Source organism: Budorcas taxicolor, chromosome 3, assembly GCF_023091745.1.
Source record: "Budorcas taxicolor isolate Tak-1 chromosome 3, Takin1.1, whole genome shotgun sequence".
Taxonomy (NCBI): domain Eukaryota; kingdom Metazoa; phylum Chordata; class Mammalia; order Artiodactyla; family Bovidae; genus Budorcas; species Budorcas taxicolor.
In genome coordinates, this window is record NC_068912.1 from 28,065,300 (window position 1) to 28,087,013 (window position 21,714).

At 44.2% G+C, this 21,714-nt stretch overlaps 2 protein-coding genes across 2 annotated transcripts in view; one reads left to right on the forward strand and one right to left on the reverse strand.

Annotated features, from left to right (window-relative positions):
• Positions 1-4,913, forward strand: part of CASQ2 (calsequestrin 2) — a 70,760-nt gene extending 65,847 nt beyond the window's left edge. The window contains exons 10-11 of the mRNA XM_052637051.1: positions 2,269-2,343; positions 3,532-4,913. Of these exons, the coding sequence (XP_052493011.1) occupies positions 2,269-2,343; positions 3,532-3,729 (273 nt within the window). The 3' untranslated portion in view covers positions 3,730-4,913. The remainder of the gene's footprint in view (positions 1-2,268; positions 2,344-3,531) is intronic.
• Positions 4,914-18,039: 13,126 nt separating this feature from the next.
• The window catches only part of VANGL1 (VANGL planar cell polarity protein 1), a 49,675-nt gene continuing 46,000 nt past the window's right edge, over positions 18,040-21,714 (reverse strand). The window contains exon 9 of the mRNA XM_052637650.1: positions 18,040-18,300. Coding sequence (XP_052493610.1) covers positions 18,040-18,300 — 261 coding nt within the window. The remainder of the gene's footprint in view (positions 18,301-21,714) is intronic.

Genomic DNA, 21,714 nt, shown 5'->3' on the forward strand with positions numbered 1-21,714 from the left:
TTACAGGGTGACAACTGGAGAGGTTTAAGCTGTAAGTGGTATATATGATCTTCTAACCTAGGTCTATGTGATGCCAAAGTTTGGTCTATTAGTCAATAGACTTTCAGTTCAGTTCAGTTCAGTCACTAAGTCGTGTCCAACTCTTTGCGACCCCATGAATCGCAGCACGCCAGACCTCCTTGTCCATCACCAGCTCCCGGAGTTCACTCAGACTCACGTCCATCGAGTCAGTGATGCCATCCAGCCATCTCATCCTCGGTCGTCCCCTTCTCCTCCTGCCCCCAATCCCTCCCAGCATCAGAGTCTTTTCCAATGAGTCAATTCTTCGCATGAGGTGGCAAAAGTACTGGAGTTTCAGCTTTAGCATCATTCCTTCCAAAGAAATCCCAGGGCTGATCTCCTTCAGAATGGACTGGTTGGATCTCCTTGCAGTCCAAGGGACTCTCAAGAGTCTTCTCCAACACCACAGTTCAAAAGCATCAATTCTTTGGCGCTAAGCTTTCTTCACAGTCCAACTCTCACATCCATACATGACCACAGGAAAAACCATAGCCTTGACTAGGCGGACCTTAGTTGGCAAATTTAATATCTCTGCTTTTGAATAAGCTATCTAGGTTGGTCATAGCTTTTCTTCCAAGGAGTAAGCGTCTTTTAATTTCATGGCTGCAGTCACCATCTGCAGTGATTTTGGAGCCCCCCAAAATAAAGTCTGACACTGTTTCTACTGTTTCCCCATCTGTTTCCCATGAAGTGATGGGACCAGATGCCATGATCTAAGTTTTCTGAATGTTGAGCTTTAAGCCAACTTTTTCACTCTCCTCTTTCACTTTCATCACGAGGCTTTTTAGTTCCTCTTCACTTTCTGTCATAAGGGTGGTGTCATCTGCATATCTGAGGTTATTGATATTTCCCCCGGCAATCTTGATTCCAGCTTGTGCTTCTTCCAGCCCAGCATTTCTCATGAAGTACTCTGCAAATAAGTGAAATGGGCAGGGTGACAATATACAGCCTTGACGTACTCCTTTTCCTACTTGGAACCAGTCTGTTGTTCCATGTCCAGTTCTAACTTTTGCTTCCTGACCAATAGACTTCAGGTTGAACTAAATGCGGATACTCAGTACTAGCTATCATTAGGATATAAATGATAGGACTCCCCTGGTGGTCCAGTGGTTAAGATGCCCCACTTCCACTGCAGGGGGCACACTTCCATCCCTGGCGGGGGGCCAAAAAGATCCCACATGCTTTTCGGTGCGACAAAAGAATAGGAAAAAAATAAAAGACTATAAATGATCTCTGTCTTCTTCCAGGAATTATCATTTGTTGCATAGGTCACAATTGATCAAACTATGATTAAATATACAAAAATGAAGGGTGTCAGTGATCTCAGGGGTCCTGGAACCCAGTCCTACATAGAGGATGAGTGAATCAAAGGCAGAGAGTTCCATGTCACCTAAGGTCAATGTCATAATTCCGGGCAACCATAACGAAGTCATGGCCTTATAAGATGCTGTAATTATAGTGTTTTTTGTTTAGCTGCTACCTGGCTTTAGTTCTCATTTACCTGAACTATTTCGGTTTGCAAACTCACAGGTGCTCTGCTTTTCTCCTGACCTGCTCTGTGTTTGCCTTGCTTTTGCAAATGAGAAATCTTCAGACTTCTGATATCCAAGTTCTTGACTATCCTCTAGTCTCCATCAGACCATATATTTGTTTGTGATACTTTCTATCCCTGAATATCTTTATCTTCTTACTTCATGGTCCCTTACTCGTTGAGTCCTGCCCCAGTCAGATATTATTCCACATGAACCCAAGTCTGTTTGAATGCAGAAGGCGTCTTCTTTCTTGCATGCCCACTTACGGCACACCACTGCTTTCCCAGACATCTCACGAGCAAAAGGGCTCAAGGTAAGGGGTTTTTAAGTGAGATATTGTGGAGGGGAATGGCTCCTTCACCACACATAAACTATAAAAGAGCCACAGGGAATTTGGGAAACAACTTTGGATGATCTCTGTAATATTCTTCCTTCCAGCTTTAGAAGCTTTTATATTACATGCTTTCATAGTTTGTGTTATGACATCTTTTTTCCATGCTTATTTAAAGTGCTGAATGCCAAGTCTGCAATTTCCTCCATGCCCACAGCTGTTTTGGAGACCTTTAACCAATGGTGGCTTCATTACTGTGATGGGATGGCAGGTGGGTCCAGCCACAAAAAGTGGCTTGAACAGGGGATGATGCCTACTGTCTAATTTTATTTTTTGTTGCTACAGCTTGTTGCCTATTGGGAAAAGACTTTCAAGATTGACCTCTTCAAGCCACAGATTGGGGTGGTGAATGTGACAGATGTGAGTATACCTCATGAAAGCTTGCTCAGATAACTTCTTCCTGCCCTGGTTTCTGCCACACAGCCCAGACTGTGAGATCCTGTATAGGAGTCCAGCCCCTCATGAAATAAGCAGGACTCTTGGCCTTGCTAAAGCTCAGGAGACTTGCCAGCATGGACCGATCCTAGTCTGAGTCAGGGGTGGGGTCAGGGCAACCAAAGATACTTTTGCTTTTCACCTTATATCCTACCATTCTCTTTTTAAACTGGTTTAATGTAAGCAGAATTTTAATCATTATTAGTGATTTTAAAAAGTGAAAGTCTCTCAGTCATGTTTGACTCTTTGTGACCCCCATGGACCATATATAGTCCATGGAATTCTCTAGGCCAGAATACTGGAGTGTGTAGCCTTTCCCTTCTCCAGGGGATCTTTCCAACCCAGGGATTGAACCCAGGTCTCCTACATTGTGGGTGGATTCTTTACTAGCTGAGCCACAGGGAAGCCCAAGAATACTGGAGTGGGTAGCCTTTCCCTTCTCCAGGGGATCTTCCTGACCCAGGAATTGAACTGGGGTCTCCTGCATTGCAGGCAGATTCTTTACCAATTGAGCTATCAGGGAAGCCCAGTAATTTAAAAATTAGTTTACAAAATAATAAATGTAGAATTTCCCAGGTAACTGAACATCGACCAAGAGAGTGAAAGGACATTGCTAAAAAATAAAAAAAGAAGAACATTGCTAACTGGCTATATAAACAAATAGTGGAGGGATTCCCTGGTGGTCGAGTGGTTAAGACTCTTAGCTCCCAACGGAGGGAGCATGGGTTGGATCCCTGGTTGGGGAACTAAGATCCCATATGCTGTGTGTCCAATAAATAAAAGAAAACAATTTTTAAAAAATTAAAAAACATAGTGGAATATATATATATAATATAATGCAATGGAATATAGATTTCCTTTTATATTGCACAAACACGTACCATTTGCTACTAAGCATTTCTGTTTAACGGGCTTTCCAGGTGGCGCAGTGGTAAGGAATCGCTTACCTATGCAGGACATGGGTTCGATCCCTGGGTCGGGAAGATCCCATGTGCACATATTCCTGATAAGTGTAAGTGGCCTGCGGTTCACTGAGCACAGTCGCTGGGAACCCTCTGGCCTGGCTGATCCTTAGTGCGCTCACTCTCACTTTCCTTCTGTCTCTGGATGCAGGCTGACAGTGTGTGGATGGAGATTCCAGATGATGATGACCTGCCCACAGCTGAGGAGCTGGAAGACTGGATTGAGGATGTGCTTTCTGGGAAGATAAACACTGAGGATGATGACAACGACGAAGAGGATGAAGATGACGACGATGATGACAATTCTGATGAAGAGGACAATGATGACAGTGATGACGATGATGAATAGCCTCCAGCTCCAGATGAGTTTCACGAAGACGGAACCCCAGCTACCCACTACCATGCAGACAGCACGAGGTGGCGGCACACAGCCCCGGCCCGCGTCCAGCCAGTTCCTTTCCCTTTACCGACGTCTCTTTTCCCACTTCTTTCTCATCAGATGTGCAACTCAGCAAATGCCTTTCTAAATCCAGCAGTCCCACTCGCTCAGCACGGACAGTGGGGAATTATTCCCATGTTGGCGGTCTCGATTGTTACAAAAAAGCTTTCGTTCATTGTCAGATCATCAGTGGCCATGGCAGTGCCCGAATCTGGTTGTCTAGAGAGAGCAGTCCCCTAACACCTCGATTCAAGTTTACTTGTTTGAAGATGATAGTAGCAGAATGGACAGCTTGCTAAGTCACAAGCACAGCGTGACCTTACAACCAGAGCCCAGGGGAGACACACAATCCATTTAGCCCCTGTGCTTAGAATATTAGTTAGGATCCCTCCTCAAGCCGAGAAGATCCCTTTTAGGGAAGGCTCAGTCTTGGAAATAAGTGTTGTAAATCAGCTTCTCTTGGTTCTATTAAACTTATTATTTTAGGTGTAGATCTGACCATTATGAACTCAGATCCAAGCCTTTGGATGGCTATTGTGAGGTTTTGAAAAACATGCGTACTGATGTCACCATCATTTCTAGTATATTAGGATATTGGGATGGGAGGTTGATTTGCTCTCTGAACTTCCCTATAGATGACCTTTGTGCATATACACAGGGGTCTGGGGAGCTAGAAGGATTAAATGTTTTTAATTCTTTCTTTTAATGTCTTTAGGTCTCTGATTGGGTCAGCTGGTGTCCTAGCTTGAGCTGGGATCCTGATATCCCTCTGCCTCGTCGCTGCTAGTCAGCCTTCCCATTCAGAGTCCAAGCTGGTTTTTCCAGAGGGCAATTCACTCTCCACTGATCAGTGCTCCCACAGGTGAACAGGACGACAGTCATTAGGATTCATAATGATGTGCCTTTCAAACTATCTAGAAGTTATATTGTGCTCTGTAGTACTAGCATTGGGTGTGCATTCTAATGTTCTAATTTATTTTCTCAGTCTTTTAACACATGTGTAAGACACTGCAAATTCTTTAAAAATAGGACAATCCTTTTATGGAATAGCAGCTAACTGTCATTAAAGTTTTATTTTGAAAGTACTGAGACTATCTTGAAAATCCTCTCTTGATTTTTTTGTTTTTCTGCTCATTCTCTCCTCTCTACTCCTTCTTAGTTTTCCTTTCTCCTCTCTCTTCCTTTGCCTACCCTTTAAATGTCAGTCTTCCACGGTATCTCTCGGCTCTAACATTCTTCCAAGGTAGCTTATCATCCATGCCCATCAGCTAATAACTTCCAAGTCTGGGTCTCTAACCTTGACCTCTCTCCTTGGTTTTAGACTCACTCATTCGGCTGCTGCTGGACATCTGGGTTTGGATGTTGTACAAGTGCTTCAAACAACATCACAAGACCAAAACTCATTACCCTCTCCCTTAAACTTGTCCTCCCCTTCATGAAGTCCCAGTTCAAATGATTAATATCAGCATCTGTCCAATTGCCTGGGTGGTCTGAAGGGGATCCCTTCCCCTTTGCGCCCATGGCTTGGTGTACCTACCCCACATCCTGGCACTTATCATTTAAAGTGTAACACATATTTGCATGTCTGTTCTTTCATTAAATCCTACGTAGGCTCCTTGAAGACAAGAGATTTATTTACCATTGTATCCCCAACACTTAGCACTTTGCTTAGTATGATGCAGACACTCATTTATTGAAGTGATGGGTGAATGATTATCAGCTCTGTTGGATCACAGTGCTTCCAAGGCCTTATTTTTCTCTCTGCCTCACAAAGCAGGGCAGACACTTCCCAAGCTGGGCTATGTAGCCATCCAGAGAGACTCAAATAAGCTCTGGGAGAGGTGAATGTATAAAGTGATCTTTGAAGCTAATCTTTCATATAGCCAAGAAATGTGTTCTGTCATCAGAGTGGTTTATTTCCCAACCCAGGAAAATTCCCTGGTTCTCAGAGGCCTGACTAATAATATGCATTAAGTTTAAATCATGCCAGGCTGCTCCTGTTTTAGAAGCACTGGGTGTTAAGCTAGTACTATCTGTAAGTAGTAGCACTGTTGTGTTATTTGTCTAAAACTTTTTCAGCTATTTATTGAATATTTGGTATGTGCTCAGAGCACTATGCTATATGCTTTTAATGTACAATCCCATTTAATCCTTAAAAAGATCTTATATGAGTTTTGTTATTTTTCCCATTTTAGATGGGAAAACTGAATGAGGCACAGAGGCTTCAAGTAATTTTCCCAGAGTCACACAAATACTTAAAAGGAATGTAAACATAATCCCATTTTCATACTTAAAGATTTAAACTAAATTTAATTCTTTAAATAAAGCAATCTAAAGATTCCATTTCCGTTACTCAGATGGTGTCCCAAGATGGACTCAAGGGAATTTCTTTTAATCCTTTTTGTTATTTAAGCCAAGATGTCTTTCTCCCTTTCATTCTGGAAGCAAGTAATCAATTTGCAGTGCTAGTAATGTTGCCTAATGAGAACTGTGTGATCTGACCATTCTGCTAGGAAAGCAAAAAACAAATATCGTGTTATCAAGAATGAACATTTACATGTATCTGTTTAGAATATCATCTCATAACTGAACTGAGTGTGTCTTTTCTGTAATAAGGTTGTGTACTGTCCAGGCCCTAGCTTGTACCCAGGAAGCCCATTCTATCAATGATGTGACCAGTCAGAGGTCATTATCAAATAGCTTTGGATCAACACTCCCCGGTTGATACCCCCTCAAGCACTGGCGGGTCTCGTGGCCTGTCCTCGAACTTCCCACTCTCACCAGGTCTCCTCAAGTCTGCTCAGGGTCAGAATCATGTCTGAGTTTTAGAAAACACAGATGACTGTCACCAGCCCAGACCTACTGATATACCATCTCCAGACCCGGGCCTGACCCTCTGCTGGGGACAAATGCAACCCAACACTGCCCGCTGCTCTTCCTGCTCCTCTTCCCACTCCCCGAGTCATCTCATCCAGCCCACAGCATCCAACACCACCTGTGTCTAGCCAGGCTGCTTCTGAGTTCCAAGCCCCTGGCTCCAGCCATTTTCCCTGGACAGCATCACCTCAGACCAACATTTTGGGGGCTTTAAGGGGATGCCCTTAAAAAGTAGCTCTCTTGAGACTTCCCTGGTGGTCCAGTGGCTAAGACTCTGAGCTCCCAATGCAGGGAGCCTGGGTTCTATCCCTGGTCAGAGAACCAGATCCTGTATGCCTCAACTATATCCCAGCACAGTCAAAAAAATAAAAAAGTAGCTTTCTTTTCCTGAGATCTGAACCAACTGAGAAATTAGGTCCAAAAGTCAGCAGAATACCACCCTGATTACAGAGAAGCAGTAATTTGGAGACTAAAGATTAGGGAAATGGGCTTCCCAGTTTCCTGCCTCCAAGTTCAAGTCATCCGAGGGAATCAAGTGTGCAGAGAGGACATTGCCCTCAGGGGTCAAGGATGGAGAGGCAGGAGAAATGGACCGGATCCTTCCCCCAACACACACATTAACTTCATCCTAAGAAACATGGACAAATGGCTGCCACCCGCGAACCAGGTAACTCACTCCATCTCAGTACAGGAATGAGGGCTGGGCAAAGGGCCAGCAGTGTTTGGGGAAAGTCCTTCACAGAAGCACAGGAACGGGGAAGAGGTATCGCCCTCCGACAATCTCCCAGCCAGAAATCTTAGAGCCATTTCGCTGTCTCCTATTCCCACATCTGACAGGAAGCAAGTCCTGTCCTCGTCCCTTCACCTGCTCTTACTGTATAATTATGGCTTTACAGTCTCAGCTGGGTGACAGCAAGGTTCTGACTGCCCTCCCATCGCCAGTCCTGCACGATGCAATCAAGGGGTTTTTTGAAAATGAAAAACTGATCGTGTCACATACGTGCTTAAAATTCTTCACCGTGCTTTAACTGCTGTCATGTCTGACTCTTTGTGACCCTGTGGTCTGTAGCCTGCCAGCCTCCTCTGTCCATGGGATTTCCCAGCAAGAATACTGGAATGAACTGCCATTTCCTTCTCCAGGGAATCTTTCCAACCCAGGGATCAAACCCGTGTCTCTTGTGTGTCCTGCATTGCAGGTGGATTCTTTACCCTCTCAGTCATCAGGAAAGTGGTGTTCTATTCCCAACAAATGTTTAAACATTTTGTTTTTAAAGATTAAAAGGACAAAGAGCAACTATTGATCAGAAAGTTGTCTGATGGCCAGTTGTGCAGTCTAGGCTGTGGGGCATGAGGTTGGGGAGGAAAAAATGAGGTAGCACCTATAAAATTAAAACTCCTTGAAGACTCTCTCCTCCACAAGAGAAAAACAAAGTCTGAGTAGAGCTGATGCTGGTGATATCTGGGCTCAGGGATGGGAAGAGCACTGGTCTTGCTGGGGTGACTGCTGCTGCAAACATGGAGTTCCGTCTTGGAATGATGGCATCCAAATGCCTCATTAAGATGATAACATCCAGCTGTTACTTCAGCAGAAGTCAGGTCAGCACCACTGCCAGTGAACTGAGGGGTTAGGACTAGCCTTGTCTTGGGGTTAAAACCAATTTCCTTTGTAGGACATGGAAGTCTATGCAAACTGTCTCTTGTCGAGCCTCACTTCTCATGGCACCTCCCAACTGTCTACCCCTCTACTCTGGACGTGAGTTTGAGCAAACTCCAGGAGACAGTGAAGGACAGGGAAGTCTGGCATGCTGCAATCTATGGGGGTCGTAAAGAGTTGGACAGGACTTAGTGACTAAACAGCTACTCTCAGAAACTGGCCAAAGCTGCTTGGCTGTTTAACACCTCCAAGCTTTGGCTCATGTTCCATCTACCAGAATGCATGTCCTTCCCCATCTGTGCCTGCCTAGCAAACTCCCATAGAGATACACTCTATGACTCTTCTCCAGTCATGTCCCAGGCAAACTAGCCGTATCCTCTGCTTAGTCCTCACAGCACCCTGTGGTGGTCTTTTGCAGATCCTGCCTCTCCCTGCCGCACCCCCCCCCCCCCCCCGCCCCCCCACTCAGTCTGAGAGTGACCTTAGGGAGATTTTGGCTGATTCTGTTCTAACCTCAGGGTCTAAGTTCTGTTTGGTACTTAATAAATCGTGTTTGACTAAATACTCTGCTAAACCCTATACAAAGCTAATTTAACAGCTATTAGTACCATTAAGAATGTGCTAGCGATTCTTGAAAGTCAGTCTCATTCCAAGTTTTTGGCAACAGTGTCATCTGTTCAGATTTGCTTAGGTTAGCCAACTGCTGAATAGGAACACTATCTCCTTGGCTCAGTAAGATTTCCAATGGGGGATATTCTCTTCCCTTGGGTTAGCAAAGTCTCCCAGGAATATACTCATCATGGTGGGAATCAAAGCAGTGTCCCAGGAGAGCAGAAGTCCCAGGCTCCATTCTCTGAAAATGGGATAACCACAGCCACCTAAATGTCAAATGCATTTATTTTAATACACAGACTCAAATGGTAGGGAGACTAATTAAAGACCTCTTTCAAGTTAACTTGGTATTGTATCAATCTGGGCTCTTTAGAGCAATGATGATAGAATTCTTAACGTCAGCCCTAGAGCCCCACAAAATGCCAATAATTCCCCTTACAATAGTCAAATGATTAGGTTACATCCAGTAGTCTTAGCATTGAGTGTGTGCCATGTTCCCATTCATTCATTCACCCATTGCAATATTCAGTCAATGGACCCTGAAAACTGATGACCACATGCAGATCACAGGAGGCAAAACTGAGTGGGTAAGACGGGAGAGCTGAGCAAGGAGCTAGAAAAGGAAAAATGTTTAAAGCTCCCATGTCAGTTCTACAAACGCATCATCATTTTGTCTAAAACCAGATGAATTCTCAGAACTGCAGAAACACATTCAGGTGTAAATACAGAGAACCTAAACACGGTTTTGATTTTCCATGTCAACATTAGCTTGTATAACTAGAAGATGCTACATGACACAGATAGGGCATTACCAAGTCTCTCTGGTGCAGGGATACTCCCAGACCCACACACTACTGGTGGACCTTGTCTCTGGTACGGGGAAAGCTTGCAGTGGCTGCAGCTGGTCCCATCCTGATAATCCTTTCTCCACTTCCATAATCTTATGGCTTGTCACCTGACATCCTCAAAACTCTTCCAAAATTCTGTTATCTTTATCACAGGCAATGAAAGAAAAAGAGTCTTTGCTTTATGTTTGTTACACACTTTTAATCTTCTCTTGAGTAGGTTTTGCTTGTGTAGGTGTAAATTGTGTCCATCTTAGCTGATGGCACAGAGAAGTGGAGTTTATCAATAATCTATACAATGAATATCTTCACATCAATTGCTTAGTCTGATCTTTGTCCATGGAACAGGTAAGAATTTCATTGTGTGCTACACGTCCTCAGTACTAAGGATAGCTGAGTGTAGCAGAAGGCAAGCTCCAATACTTCTTTGTCAAATAATCAAGTTCCCTTTAAGTAGACCTACTGAAAATGAGTCAATAATTTCAACTCAATTAGCAAGCCACTCACAAAAACAATCTAACATTCACCTTTCTCACAAATCCAGGGTCTGACATTTTCCTCCCTCCTTACCTAACTTGAAGATCTTTTTTCACTTGCTGATTTACTCAAAAGCCTGTTTCACCTCCAAGTTTTAGAACCTAAGAATTTAATTTTCAGTACTTTATTCATTTAAAACATTCTCTTGACCATAAAATACAACGACAATTCCACTTTCCCATTCAATCTATCATTACATTGTCTTGGTTTTCAGAGAAACTTGATAGGTTATATTTAAAAGGGTATCAAAATTACGTCAAGAGTAAAAATGTCCCCTAAAAAAGCAGAAAACAAAATTAAGATTACCAAAGAGCAAGTAGCTGCTGCTGCTGCTGCTAAGTTGCTTCAGTTGTGCCGGGTGAGGGATAAATTAGGAGTTTGAGATTAACATATATACACTACTATATATAAAACAAGGACCTACTGTGCAGCATGGGAAATTATACTCAATATTTTGTAATAACCTATAAGGGAAAAGAACCTGAAAAATATATATGTAGGTATGTAAAACTGAATCATTTTGCTACACACCTGAAACAAACACAACATTATAAATCAACTATATCTCAACAAATAAATAAACTTTTTAGATTGAAGTAATCACATAAAAAAAGTAACAAAATGTAATTTGGGATTTCAGTTTATTTTCCAAGTTTTACAGTATAAAAAATGTAACATGTAAAATGTTTTACAGTTCATTGGAACTGGAGACCCAAAAGAACAAAATAACTTGGATACCAGGTACACCATGCCCCTCATAGACTCGAACTTTGTTACTGATGTTACAGTGAGAAGAGGCTTCACAGGGTACACCTTATGAATGTATATAAATGTACTTGGGCAGATGGTTGCTGGTATGTAATTCATTCATTCACATATTTGAAACGTCTCAATAAAGCCCACCACCCAGTTTATGCAAGAGGTCACACTCAGACTTTGTCATACCTATCTGGTGACTGTGGACTTTGCTAACCAGCCAAACTGCCCCTCCTGGTTACAAAGTGCAGTATCAGCTAATAAGAGAGAACACAAAAGACCCCTGGCCACATCTCTGCACAGTTATGGCTCCATCAGATAGAGACAGATGGTTTCCTTACTGAACTTGCTGGACTGATACTGGATTCTAAATCCAGAAATGTAAAGTTCTTTCAGCACAAAAGTGATTGTTCAATAAATTTCCCTTGAGTAAGACCTGGTCCCAGTCTCTCTGGTCTTCTCCCGAGCATCTTTGTTGAAGAAGTGGTCCTGATAACACAAGTTAATTCACCACTCCAGTGAGCCTGTATCCACCCCTGCCCTCATCTTGGCTGGTGTCCAGGCAATGGTTGTCATAAACAACTTCTTGAAAATCAAACTTTGTTAATTATGTCATAATTTAGGAGTCCCAGAAGAGTTTGCTATTTAGCTAAAGCCTACTGTGAACCCATTAACAATAAGGATTTATTAGCACACTTGGGATTTTTTTTTTAGAACGATAATCAATGCTAGATGAATACTCTTATTATTTCTATAACTGTGGGGAACTGGCAAATGAAAAGTGTCAGCCACTTATTTGCACCTGACCCCTGGAATGGTGATGATGTGTAACTAAGTTCCCTATAACATGAATTGAACTAGACTTGACACCTGAAGACCAGATGTCCAGGTCCTATTACTAATTCCCTGAGCAACAGTCTCTGGTCCCTAGATATGAAGCTTTCCCAAGGTGAGGGCTTTCGGGGGTTTAATTACTCCTAAAGGAGGACCTCCTTCAGAGTGAAAGTTCATGTCTACAAGGGAAAACTCAGATAAGTACAAGCAAATATAAAACCAGACACTGTATATTCAACTATTTTTATCCAAACATTATTTCAGTGCCAAAAGTAGTGCCAACGACACTCAAGATAAAAGCCTGGGGGTTGGTCACGTTTGTCCCCAGGGCTTAAGATAAGAGTGTTTTTATCCCATCAAAACAAGGACAAAACACTGATGTTTTCAAGCTGAGAGACATATCAATTGTAGATTCCCGGTGCCATACTGGGAGTAACATTTGATTTTGCTGCTTCAGGTATCAGAAAGCTGCAGTTGTGCTGGGGTGCTCTAAAACAACTCATTGAAGAGGTTTATGTTTCAGGTGATACGAAACAAATTGGGTTATCTAAGGAGAAACGGGGCAGGCCTGGTTAAAAGGGACACAGAGTCCTAAAACCTTTTAGTCAGTAGTTTTATATTTTCTACCTACCCTTTGAAAATGTGTCGTGCTCTTTCCTAGGAAGTGTTGGGTTGGTCAAAAAGTTCCTTTGGGTTTTTCCATACCCTCTTATGGCAAAATCTGAGCAAACTTTTGAGTCAACCTAATAGCAAAGCTGAGAGGCGTGTCATCTTTCCCTTCCTATCCTCCACCGAGAGCAAACAGGAGGCAAGAAGAAGGTAGTTTATGCGCAATAGAAACCTCAAGACAGTGGAAGAGAGGCAAACAGTATGTTCAGAGCCCTGGTTTAGGTCTTTTGATTAAAACTCTTGAGGACAAATGTGGGGGAAAATAGTGCGATGGAAGTGCTTGCTGAGAACGAGGAAGTCAGGCATGGAGGCCAGGGGCTCCAGTCGCAAACCTCCTTCAGCTGGAGCAGTCCCTTCCCCATCTCAACAGGGGGTGGGGTGGGGGGCCGCTGTTGGGGCACAATGTTGACAAAGCACCAGGAAGAGGCCTTCTCAGGTCAGGAGGAGGCCAGGTCAGCCCCAGCACACCTCCCCAAGCCAGCAGGGTGGGAGTGGGAGGGTGGGAGGGGCAAAAACAAAAGTGACTGCCAGGAACAATAGCACCCAAGTTCTACAGCAAGCACAGCACTGGCAGGGCTGGTTTTCCTAGAGGAAGGGGAGTTTTCAACTTCTTTCCATCAAAAGTCCTGAGGAAATCTGCCAGTGCCACAGGGCAGCTTTCCTTGGAGCCAAAGTCTGGGTACAAATCCAAAGTCAAAGAGAAGTGCTTCCACCTCCAGTGAACCCCCCTCCCCAGGGTCTGATTCAAGGTTAAGTGTCCTATGGTTCTCTCTCCTCCACATCCAGAAAATGCCAAATTATACAGGTAATACCTCAAGGTACACTGACCAAGGGACTGGAGTCAAACATTAGATGTGAAATTTCATTATTAGCTGTGAGATTTTAGGCACGTTCTTCTCTCTCTGATCATTCTTGTTCTCACCTGTAAAAGTGAGATAACCCCTGATTTACAGGAACTCACATTAGAGGACAGCATCTAACATAACAATAGCTGATAAACACAGCCTATCACCCTTCTCTTCCTTCTCTGACCCAAATATGTTTTGTCAAAAATGTGATCCAAAATCTAACTTTCTGGGCATCCACTTAATTAAAGCTCAATAATGTAGTGTCTGGACTTCCCTGGTGGCTTAGACAGTAAAGCGTCTGTCTACAATGCGGGAGACCTGGGTTCGATCCCTGGGTCGGGAAGATCCCCTGGAGAAGGAAATGGCAATGCACTCCAGTACTATTGCCTGGAAAACCCCATGGGCAGAGGAGCCTGGTAGGCTACAGTCCATGGGGTCGCAAAGAGTCGGACACGACTGAGCAACTTCACTATCATTTAATGTAGTGTCTATGGTCCCTGATACAACTACCACACTGACTATCATTCAAACACTGTGCTATGGGCTTAGGAAAACAACTCATTTTTCATTTACAATGGATTATGACCATAAGGTTACACAGTAGTAAATTCATGGTAGTGTTTTTTTGTGTGGTTTTTTTTGGTAAAACAAGATCTATAAAGTACAAACCCTACCTAGAAATAAATCACTTAACAACTGCAGGGTCTCTGCTGGACTATTTAAATATTACGGCACCATTTCTGTTTTAGTCATAAACTTTTTTTAAATGAAGTTCAATTTTTAAGTTAGATAAAGAAATCTACGTTAAGGCTTCCAGGGTAGTGAAGTTGGAGCAGTTGCTTATCATGGAGCTGGACCTTTCTTCCTTTCTGTTTTCAGGGTCCAGAGGCAAGGAAGAGTCTAATGGACTTGCCTGGAGTGCAGCGGTGCTCTAGAAGACCTCACTATGCTAAAGTCATTTACTCCTGGGGAGAAGCCAGTGTAACTGAGGCAAAGGAGAGAAGGGAGGGAGGGAGAAGTAACTGGCTTCAGAGTAACCTCCCAGAAGATGGGTGTTGTTAGGAAATCTCTCAAACACAGGGCCTATGTAGAAACACACGGACTTTCACACACTCATCCATATAAACCCATCCACAAGTTATCTGCTGAGATACACACCAGTCTTGCTACAGATAGCACAGATGATCAGATGGCTAACATAAACATGCCGTCCATCTGGGAGTTACACTCAAGAGAAATGCTCACATATATTGCAACACACAGCCACAAACAACTATGCATCCCTGTGTAAGCAGCCTTACACAGCAGGGTTCCCATAGATGAGGGTAACCAAGGACTCGATTTTGCCGATTTCACTGAGCGACTGCAACAGGCACTCTCCCAGGGGCGGGTCGTCAGTTTCTGTCAACCTAATAGGCTCATGGCTTTCCAGGGTTACAGCCTCATCCAAATACAGGCGGCTGTAAAGCAACCAGGAGACAAGAGAATGCGAGCACTCAGCTACCACCACCTACGGTGAGCAGAGGGGCACATCTCCCGCACTGGACGTACACCCACACAGCCACGATCTCCCCACGGCAAAGGAGGTCCGAGCTCTGGCCATGAGCCGCAGCACGACACACACATACGTACTAGGGCCACCTCCTCTATCCACTGGCCGCACAGAATTTGTCCTGTCCACAGATTTGAAAAGGAGAGAGAGGGAGATGATGATAGTTGGACAATAAAACTGGGCAAGCACTTTCTCTGGGGCTTACTTTATAAACTTTAGCAAAAGTATTACACGCTTTGACTTAGCTGATGATGCAAAGAATGAATCAATCACAAAACCTAAAAATCCCTTCCAGCTCTAAGAATGCAGACTTTAATGTTCAGTTCATGGACAATTAAAAGTTGGCACTATCTTCAAAAGTAACCACTTAAAAACAGAAATTAGATATCTACTGGTTAAAACATCAGGAGGGAAGAGAGCGACCTCAGACACACTCCTCATTAAGTTTCTCTACTTTCTGTTTAATGTTCACATTTTAATAACTTAGGTTCACTATAGAAAATCTATAAACATTTAAGGCAAAAAAATCCTGTCTCCCTCAGTGCAGATTTATCTCACTCTACTAGCACAGTTTACCCCTTTTAAAAAGTATAGTCGATTGGCTCCAAGAACTGAAATAGAAATGCATTGTGTTCAACTGTGTGATACAGTTTTTCTGAAAACTTAAAATTTTTTAAATGGCATCTACATTGTTCCCACTGCACCAGTAACTCAAGCTATTAAGAGTTTGCAAGTGCAAAGGCTTGATACAAAGATCCTGCATTTTATTACATTGTTCTTTCAAAAATGACTCAATACAAAGTCAGCATTAAAAAAAAAAATCAATACTCAATTTAAAACAGAAACAGTAATTTCAGAAAGTCTGACATTCTCCTATGCAAAGACTGGCAGAGAGAGAAAGGGGTGGAGAGAGGAAAAAAAAATTCCTTAATTTAAACCTTTCTTCACTGCTGGGAAGGCAAGTACCCAAACCATGACTCCAACTTAACCCCTTCTGGACTGGTAATTGAAGACAGGGTTGGAAGCAGTTTTATGGAACGCTGATGGATAGTGTCATTATTAACCATATCAGTATACACGTATGGCACTTCTATTGCTGGGTTCCTGATGTAGCAGCCTCTGATACGTTTAGTCTGAGACAGTATAACCTTTATGTCACCAAAGCGTCATTGTACATTCACCATCCCTTGCCCAGTCTCCCAAAACAGATTCCTGAGAAAGACATCATCATAAGGAATGTCCAGTTTGAAGGGGACCTAAAGGCAAAACTAAGAAGTACAAAAGCACCATGGTTACATGGCAAGTGTTTTCCATAAACCAAAACCATGCAATTAAACAGTCCATCTTGGTGCCACTCCATACCGACCAGTTTTTCCTCCTTTTCTAACACATCTTCTTTCTGACCTGAAGGCTGTGGGTTCAAGACGGCTGTTTACTTTTTCAGATACAGGTGTGTGACAAACAGCCAAAGCCAAGTTTGCTTTAAGACAATAATAACAAACACTGCACCCCTCCTGGAATGCATAAACCAGTCAGAATACATGGGAACACATATGAAAAGGGCATTGGACAGTGTTTTCCTTGGCTAATGAAAGGTGACCGGTTAGCCTGACCACCAGGGTAAAGCAAGAGTGAATATTTGGCAAAAGTCTGTTGTGGATACCGGAAGGTAGGTGGAGGAACTGAAGACTGCTGCAGGGCTCTGCTTTAGGGCGCCTCCTCCTCGAATATGGCCCAGCTGCCCCCCAGGCCTGAGAAAGCCCCCAGAAACCAGCTGTATCTAAGAACAGACCAGGCAGGCAACGTTTGAACCCTAAGATCGTCTCCCTACTTTCCTTTCCCCGAATGCTGGATCCTGCCTATGCCCTCTCCACACTTGACTACCAACAACAAGTAATTTAGCACCAGGGCCTAAATCAGCCCCTTCCCGGGTAGTAAGGGGCAGAGGCAATGAGCACACAGTGATGGTGGTCAGAAGTCAGGGACTGGACGCTGCAGCTGTCCCTTGGCAAGGCAGCTTGCTATGGAGCTTTGTGAGGACATATCTCCTGGGAAATAGAGGCTCCGAGCCGAATGTGCCAGCCCGAGTCACAGTGTGGGTCTCTCCCTGGTGGGTGTGGAGCAGCTGGAGGAGGATCGGGAGGGAGGGGCTCCCGCTGCAGCCTAAAGGGAACATCCTAGCAGGCATGCTCTCCCTGGGACCTACCTGGTGGGCACACCACCCTTTCCTACACAAACAAACAATCCATTGGGCGGAGCCGAGCTTGTGCATGGAGCCCAAGGGCACACATGAACACCCAGGTCCTCTGTGGCTCTGGAGACTGGGCTCCTGGCCAGGCCTGCCGGCCAGGATGGAGAGGGGACAAGTGGGCCATCATAGGGTTAAGAAAGGGCTACCTGCTCAAGCCGGTAGGCAAGCAGGTCAGAACTAGGGCAGGCAAATTCTCTCTTTGGGAAAAAAAAAATCATGAAGAGCTGTAAACTGACAGTGCACATTTGTCATTCTGATCCTTCTCTGCAGAACCTAAGGCAACAGAGAACGGAGACGAAGGCAGGCATTTCATGAACAGCCCATGGCTCCTGTGGTGCTGGACGTCTGCATACACAAACACGTGTGGACAGGTCCTGTCGGGTTCCCGGAAACAGGACGAAGATGTGTGCCCTGCAGGCCCAGGAGTGGGACGGCCAGAAGCCAGGGCAGGGCCGGGTGCTGGACGAGAGGCAGGGGCGAGTCGTAAGGCAAGGTTCCTAAGAACCTCCAGCTCTGCTTTGGTTTGCAGCTGTCACAGAAAACGCCAGGGAACCGCTTCTGGAGATGGCCCATCCCCAAGTCAGATGTCACCAGTCACTTTCTTCCAGGATGGCCATCTTCTGCTTCCTTCCAAATAAAGTGCAGATGGTCAAAGGACCCTGGTTTCTCATGTGCCAGCTCAGTCAGCCATGAAGAATAATAAAAACAAAGATGCCCCTCTGGTATACATATATATCTCTCTATATATTCTTTCTTTTTTTAATAAAACCACAAATATAGAACTTTTAAACTGACGTCTCAGACTGCAAGCGAAGAACAAATTTGTGAGATTTGGGGTCTATGAACTCTTCCGAGAGCATGATGAACGGAATTTTCTTCACATTGACAACGAGGCTGAAGTCCAAGCATTTAAGGACAAAAACGAGTCCATCCCGCAGCCCGTTGGTCACAGCCTCGTCGCTGACAAGCCGCCACTGCGTGGAGAGCCAGCGCTCCCGGTCGTACTGCAGTGTGGGGCCGGCGCTGAGGTACCGTTCGAGGAAGGCCTGTAAGGACAGCAGAGATGCTGTTAGGGAGGGAATGCCCACTCCAGGTGGCGCTGCCAGGCTCCCAGGCATGGGGGAAAAAACATCCTCCCAACAAACCAGGACAGCCTGGCTGATCATCTATCAATTTCATCAGACCTGCACAACAGAGTCCTTTGCTGGGGAGAGAAGGCTTCCTGACTTCCTCACTCTCCAGCCAGAGGGTGCAGACAGTGGTAAGCACAAGGGCGAGGAAGGCGGGGTGGCTGGTACCCACGTAAGCTGTGGCTGAGGCACCAGCCCCATCCAAGGGCCCAGGCCCCATGGCATATGCCTCAGCCTGTTCCTGTTCATAGGTTGGTCTCCTCCCATCCTGAGAGCTCCTCGCGGCAAGTGCCAGGCACGGAGAAGCATTCTGGCAATGTGACTGGAAGAAATACAGGGATGTACCTGCTCACACAAAAATGTGTGCTCTGCATTCACTGCTATGTGCCTTTGGACAAGCTGTCTAACATCTGTGAGTGGAGCAGATGGCAGCAGTAATGCATAGAATGGCTGTGAGGACAGGGTGGTTAACCTGAACCATCTCACGGTGCAAAAGAAGGATGGTTATTTGACTAAGGTGTCTTAGGCAGTACTGGAATCAGATGCACATCCGACAGGGAGAAGGGGGTGGGAGCATTCAGTGAAACTATCCTTGGGTAAACTCAAGTGATCTTCCCTGGTGGCTCAGATGGTAAAGTGTCTGCCTACAAAGCAGGAGACCTGGGTTCAATCCCTGGGTTGGGAAGATCTCCTGGAGAAGGAAATGGCAACCCACTCCAGTATTCTTGCCTGGAAAATCTCATGGACAGAGGAACTGGTTAGGCTACAGTCCATGAGGTCGCAAAGAGTTGGACACGACTGAGCGACTTCACTCACTCATGTACATGGTAATCCAAGGGCTGGCCAGGTCCCACATCCACCTCCCCGACCCAAGCCCGAGGCTCCAGGAGTGCTGAGTTCCACGGGTGGGATACTCCCCTTGACATGTGCCGTTCCTCCTGCTGAATGCCGTCCTTTGGAAAATCCCTCCTGGCTCTTTAAATTTTCTCAAACTGCTCACTGAGCCCCTCAGAGAGGTGAGCGTGTCCTCCTGTAAGGGCCTATAATCATGGGCATGACTCCCATGTGACAGTCTACTTTCTGAACAATTACTGCTGACTGCTTGTCTGAGCCCCACACTAAACTATCCTCTCCTGGAGGGCAGGAATTATTTTTTCAATATGAATTTCCCATGTGTCTGGCATATGCTGGAGGCTCAACTGAATGTGTGTTACATCAATAAATATATTGCTTTAGCTGTGAGAAAGAAAAATGAACAAACCAGGGATATAGATGGAAAACATTAGGATGCATCACTCCGGTCCTCTTCATCCATACCTTACTGCTGCCAGATACAATATTTCTACCTGTAAGTATATATGCTGAGGCAGAAAGGAGAGCTGTGCTTCTACTATAACACACACTCGCATAAAATTGGCTCTTATATGGGAATTCCCCAGCAGTCCAGTGGTTGGGATGTGGTGTTTTCACTGCCCGCCCCTGGTTCAATCCCTGGATGGAAAACTAAGACCCCACAGGCTGTGCAGCACGGCCAAAAAAAAAAAAGCTTTTATGAATCGTAAGGAAAAGAATCAGTTAGAGAAATGAAACTAAGAAGATAACTTATAAAATAGAAATAAGATCTAGAAAGATACTCTATCACATTAATAGTTAAAGAAAAGTGAAAGTATCAGTTGCTCAGTTGTGTCTGACTCTTTGCGACCCCACGGACTGTAACCCGCCAGGCTCCTCTGTCCATGGAATTCTCCAGGCAAGAACACTGGAGTGGATTGCCATGTCCTTCTCCAGGGGATCTTTCCGATCCAGGGATCAAACCCAGGTCTTCTGCGTTGCAGGCAGATTCTTTACCACCTTAGCCACCAGGGAAGCCCATAGTTAAAGAAATATGAATTCAAATAGAAAAACAGAATATTTCCCTCCTCTTAGATGCATGCATGCTAAGTCACTTCAGTTGTGTCTGATTTTTTGCAACCCTATGGACTGTAGCCTGTCAGGCTCCACTGTCCATGGGATTCTCCAAGCAAGAATACTGGAGTGGGTTGCCATGCACTCCTCCAGAGGATCATCCCAACCCAGGGATCAAACCCGCATCTCTTACGTCTCCTGCATCGGCAGGTGGGTTCTCTACCACTAGCACCACCTGGGAAGCATCATGCTCTTAGATGAGCATGATTAAAAAAGAATTATAACACCCAATGCTGTCAAGTGTGTGTGTGGGGAAATAAACAAATAAACAGTCTCATATCCTATAGGTAGAAATATAAAACAGTAATACCCCTTAGAAGGATAATTTGGCAAGATCTGTACCTTAGATCCAGTTATTCCTCTACTAGATATTGATCCCTCAGAAATACTTGCATATATGAATGAAAACATATGTAAAAAAAGAGAGATTCATTGCAACATTGTTTAGACGCGGGGCTGGCAAACTTTCCTTTAAATGTAAATATTTTTGGCTTCGCAAGGCACATACTGTCATAACTAAACTCAGCTGCAGTAGAGAGAAAGCAGTGGTAGATAATCTGTAAACAAAAGGGTGTGGTTGTGTCCCAATAAAACTCGATTAACAAAAACCACCAACCCCTAGTTTAGACTAAGCAAAGAGCTTAATCCGCATGTGCATTAGTAGGCCATCTGTTAAACAAACCACGGTATTCAGTGGAACAGGACACAGCTATTAAAGGGAATGAGGCAAATCTGTATGAGAAGAGATGGGAAAGTACTGACAGAGAAGGACAGCCAAGAACAGCTTTAAGTGAAAAAACCAAGCTTCCAAGCTATACCTATATGGGATGAGATTCCCATTTCCTTTTTTTGTTTTTTTGTTCATTTCTGCTTTAAGCGCACACACACACCTGAAAGAATATAAACCCATTCTTTATATTAGTAAGAACTGTCTAGGTGGCAGGGATGAAAACTTAACTTCGTACATTATACTTCTCTTTAATGTTTGGATTTTTATATAAAGATTATTAGTTTTAATTTGGAAAAGTATATATACTTTTTTTTTAAGTGAGAAAGAAAGCAGCCAGTAAACTTAAAAATCTTGGGGAAAAAGGGAAATAACCACTTCCATTCTACGTGGTATGAGCCATCCCTCTGCACAGGCAGACATGCTGTGTTCACTTGCAACCACCGTGTTCACACATTTTTGCATTCTGCTGTTTGTAACTTAATATTCTAATAGATTCTTTCACATTTTAAGATATACCATAACGTGTAAGCCACTGTTCTGTTGTTAAGTTATTTCCAGTTTGGAGCTAATAAAGATTATCTTGCAAAATAATCCACATATACATTAGTGTGTATCGCTGACTGTGCTAAGTCCTT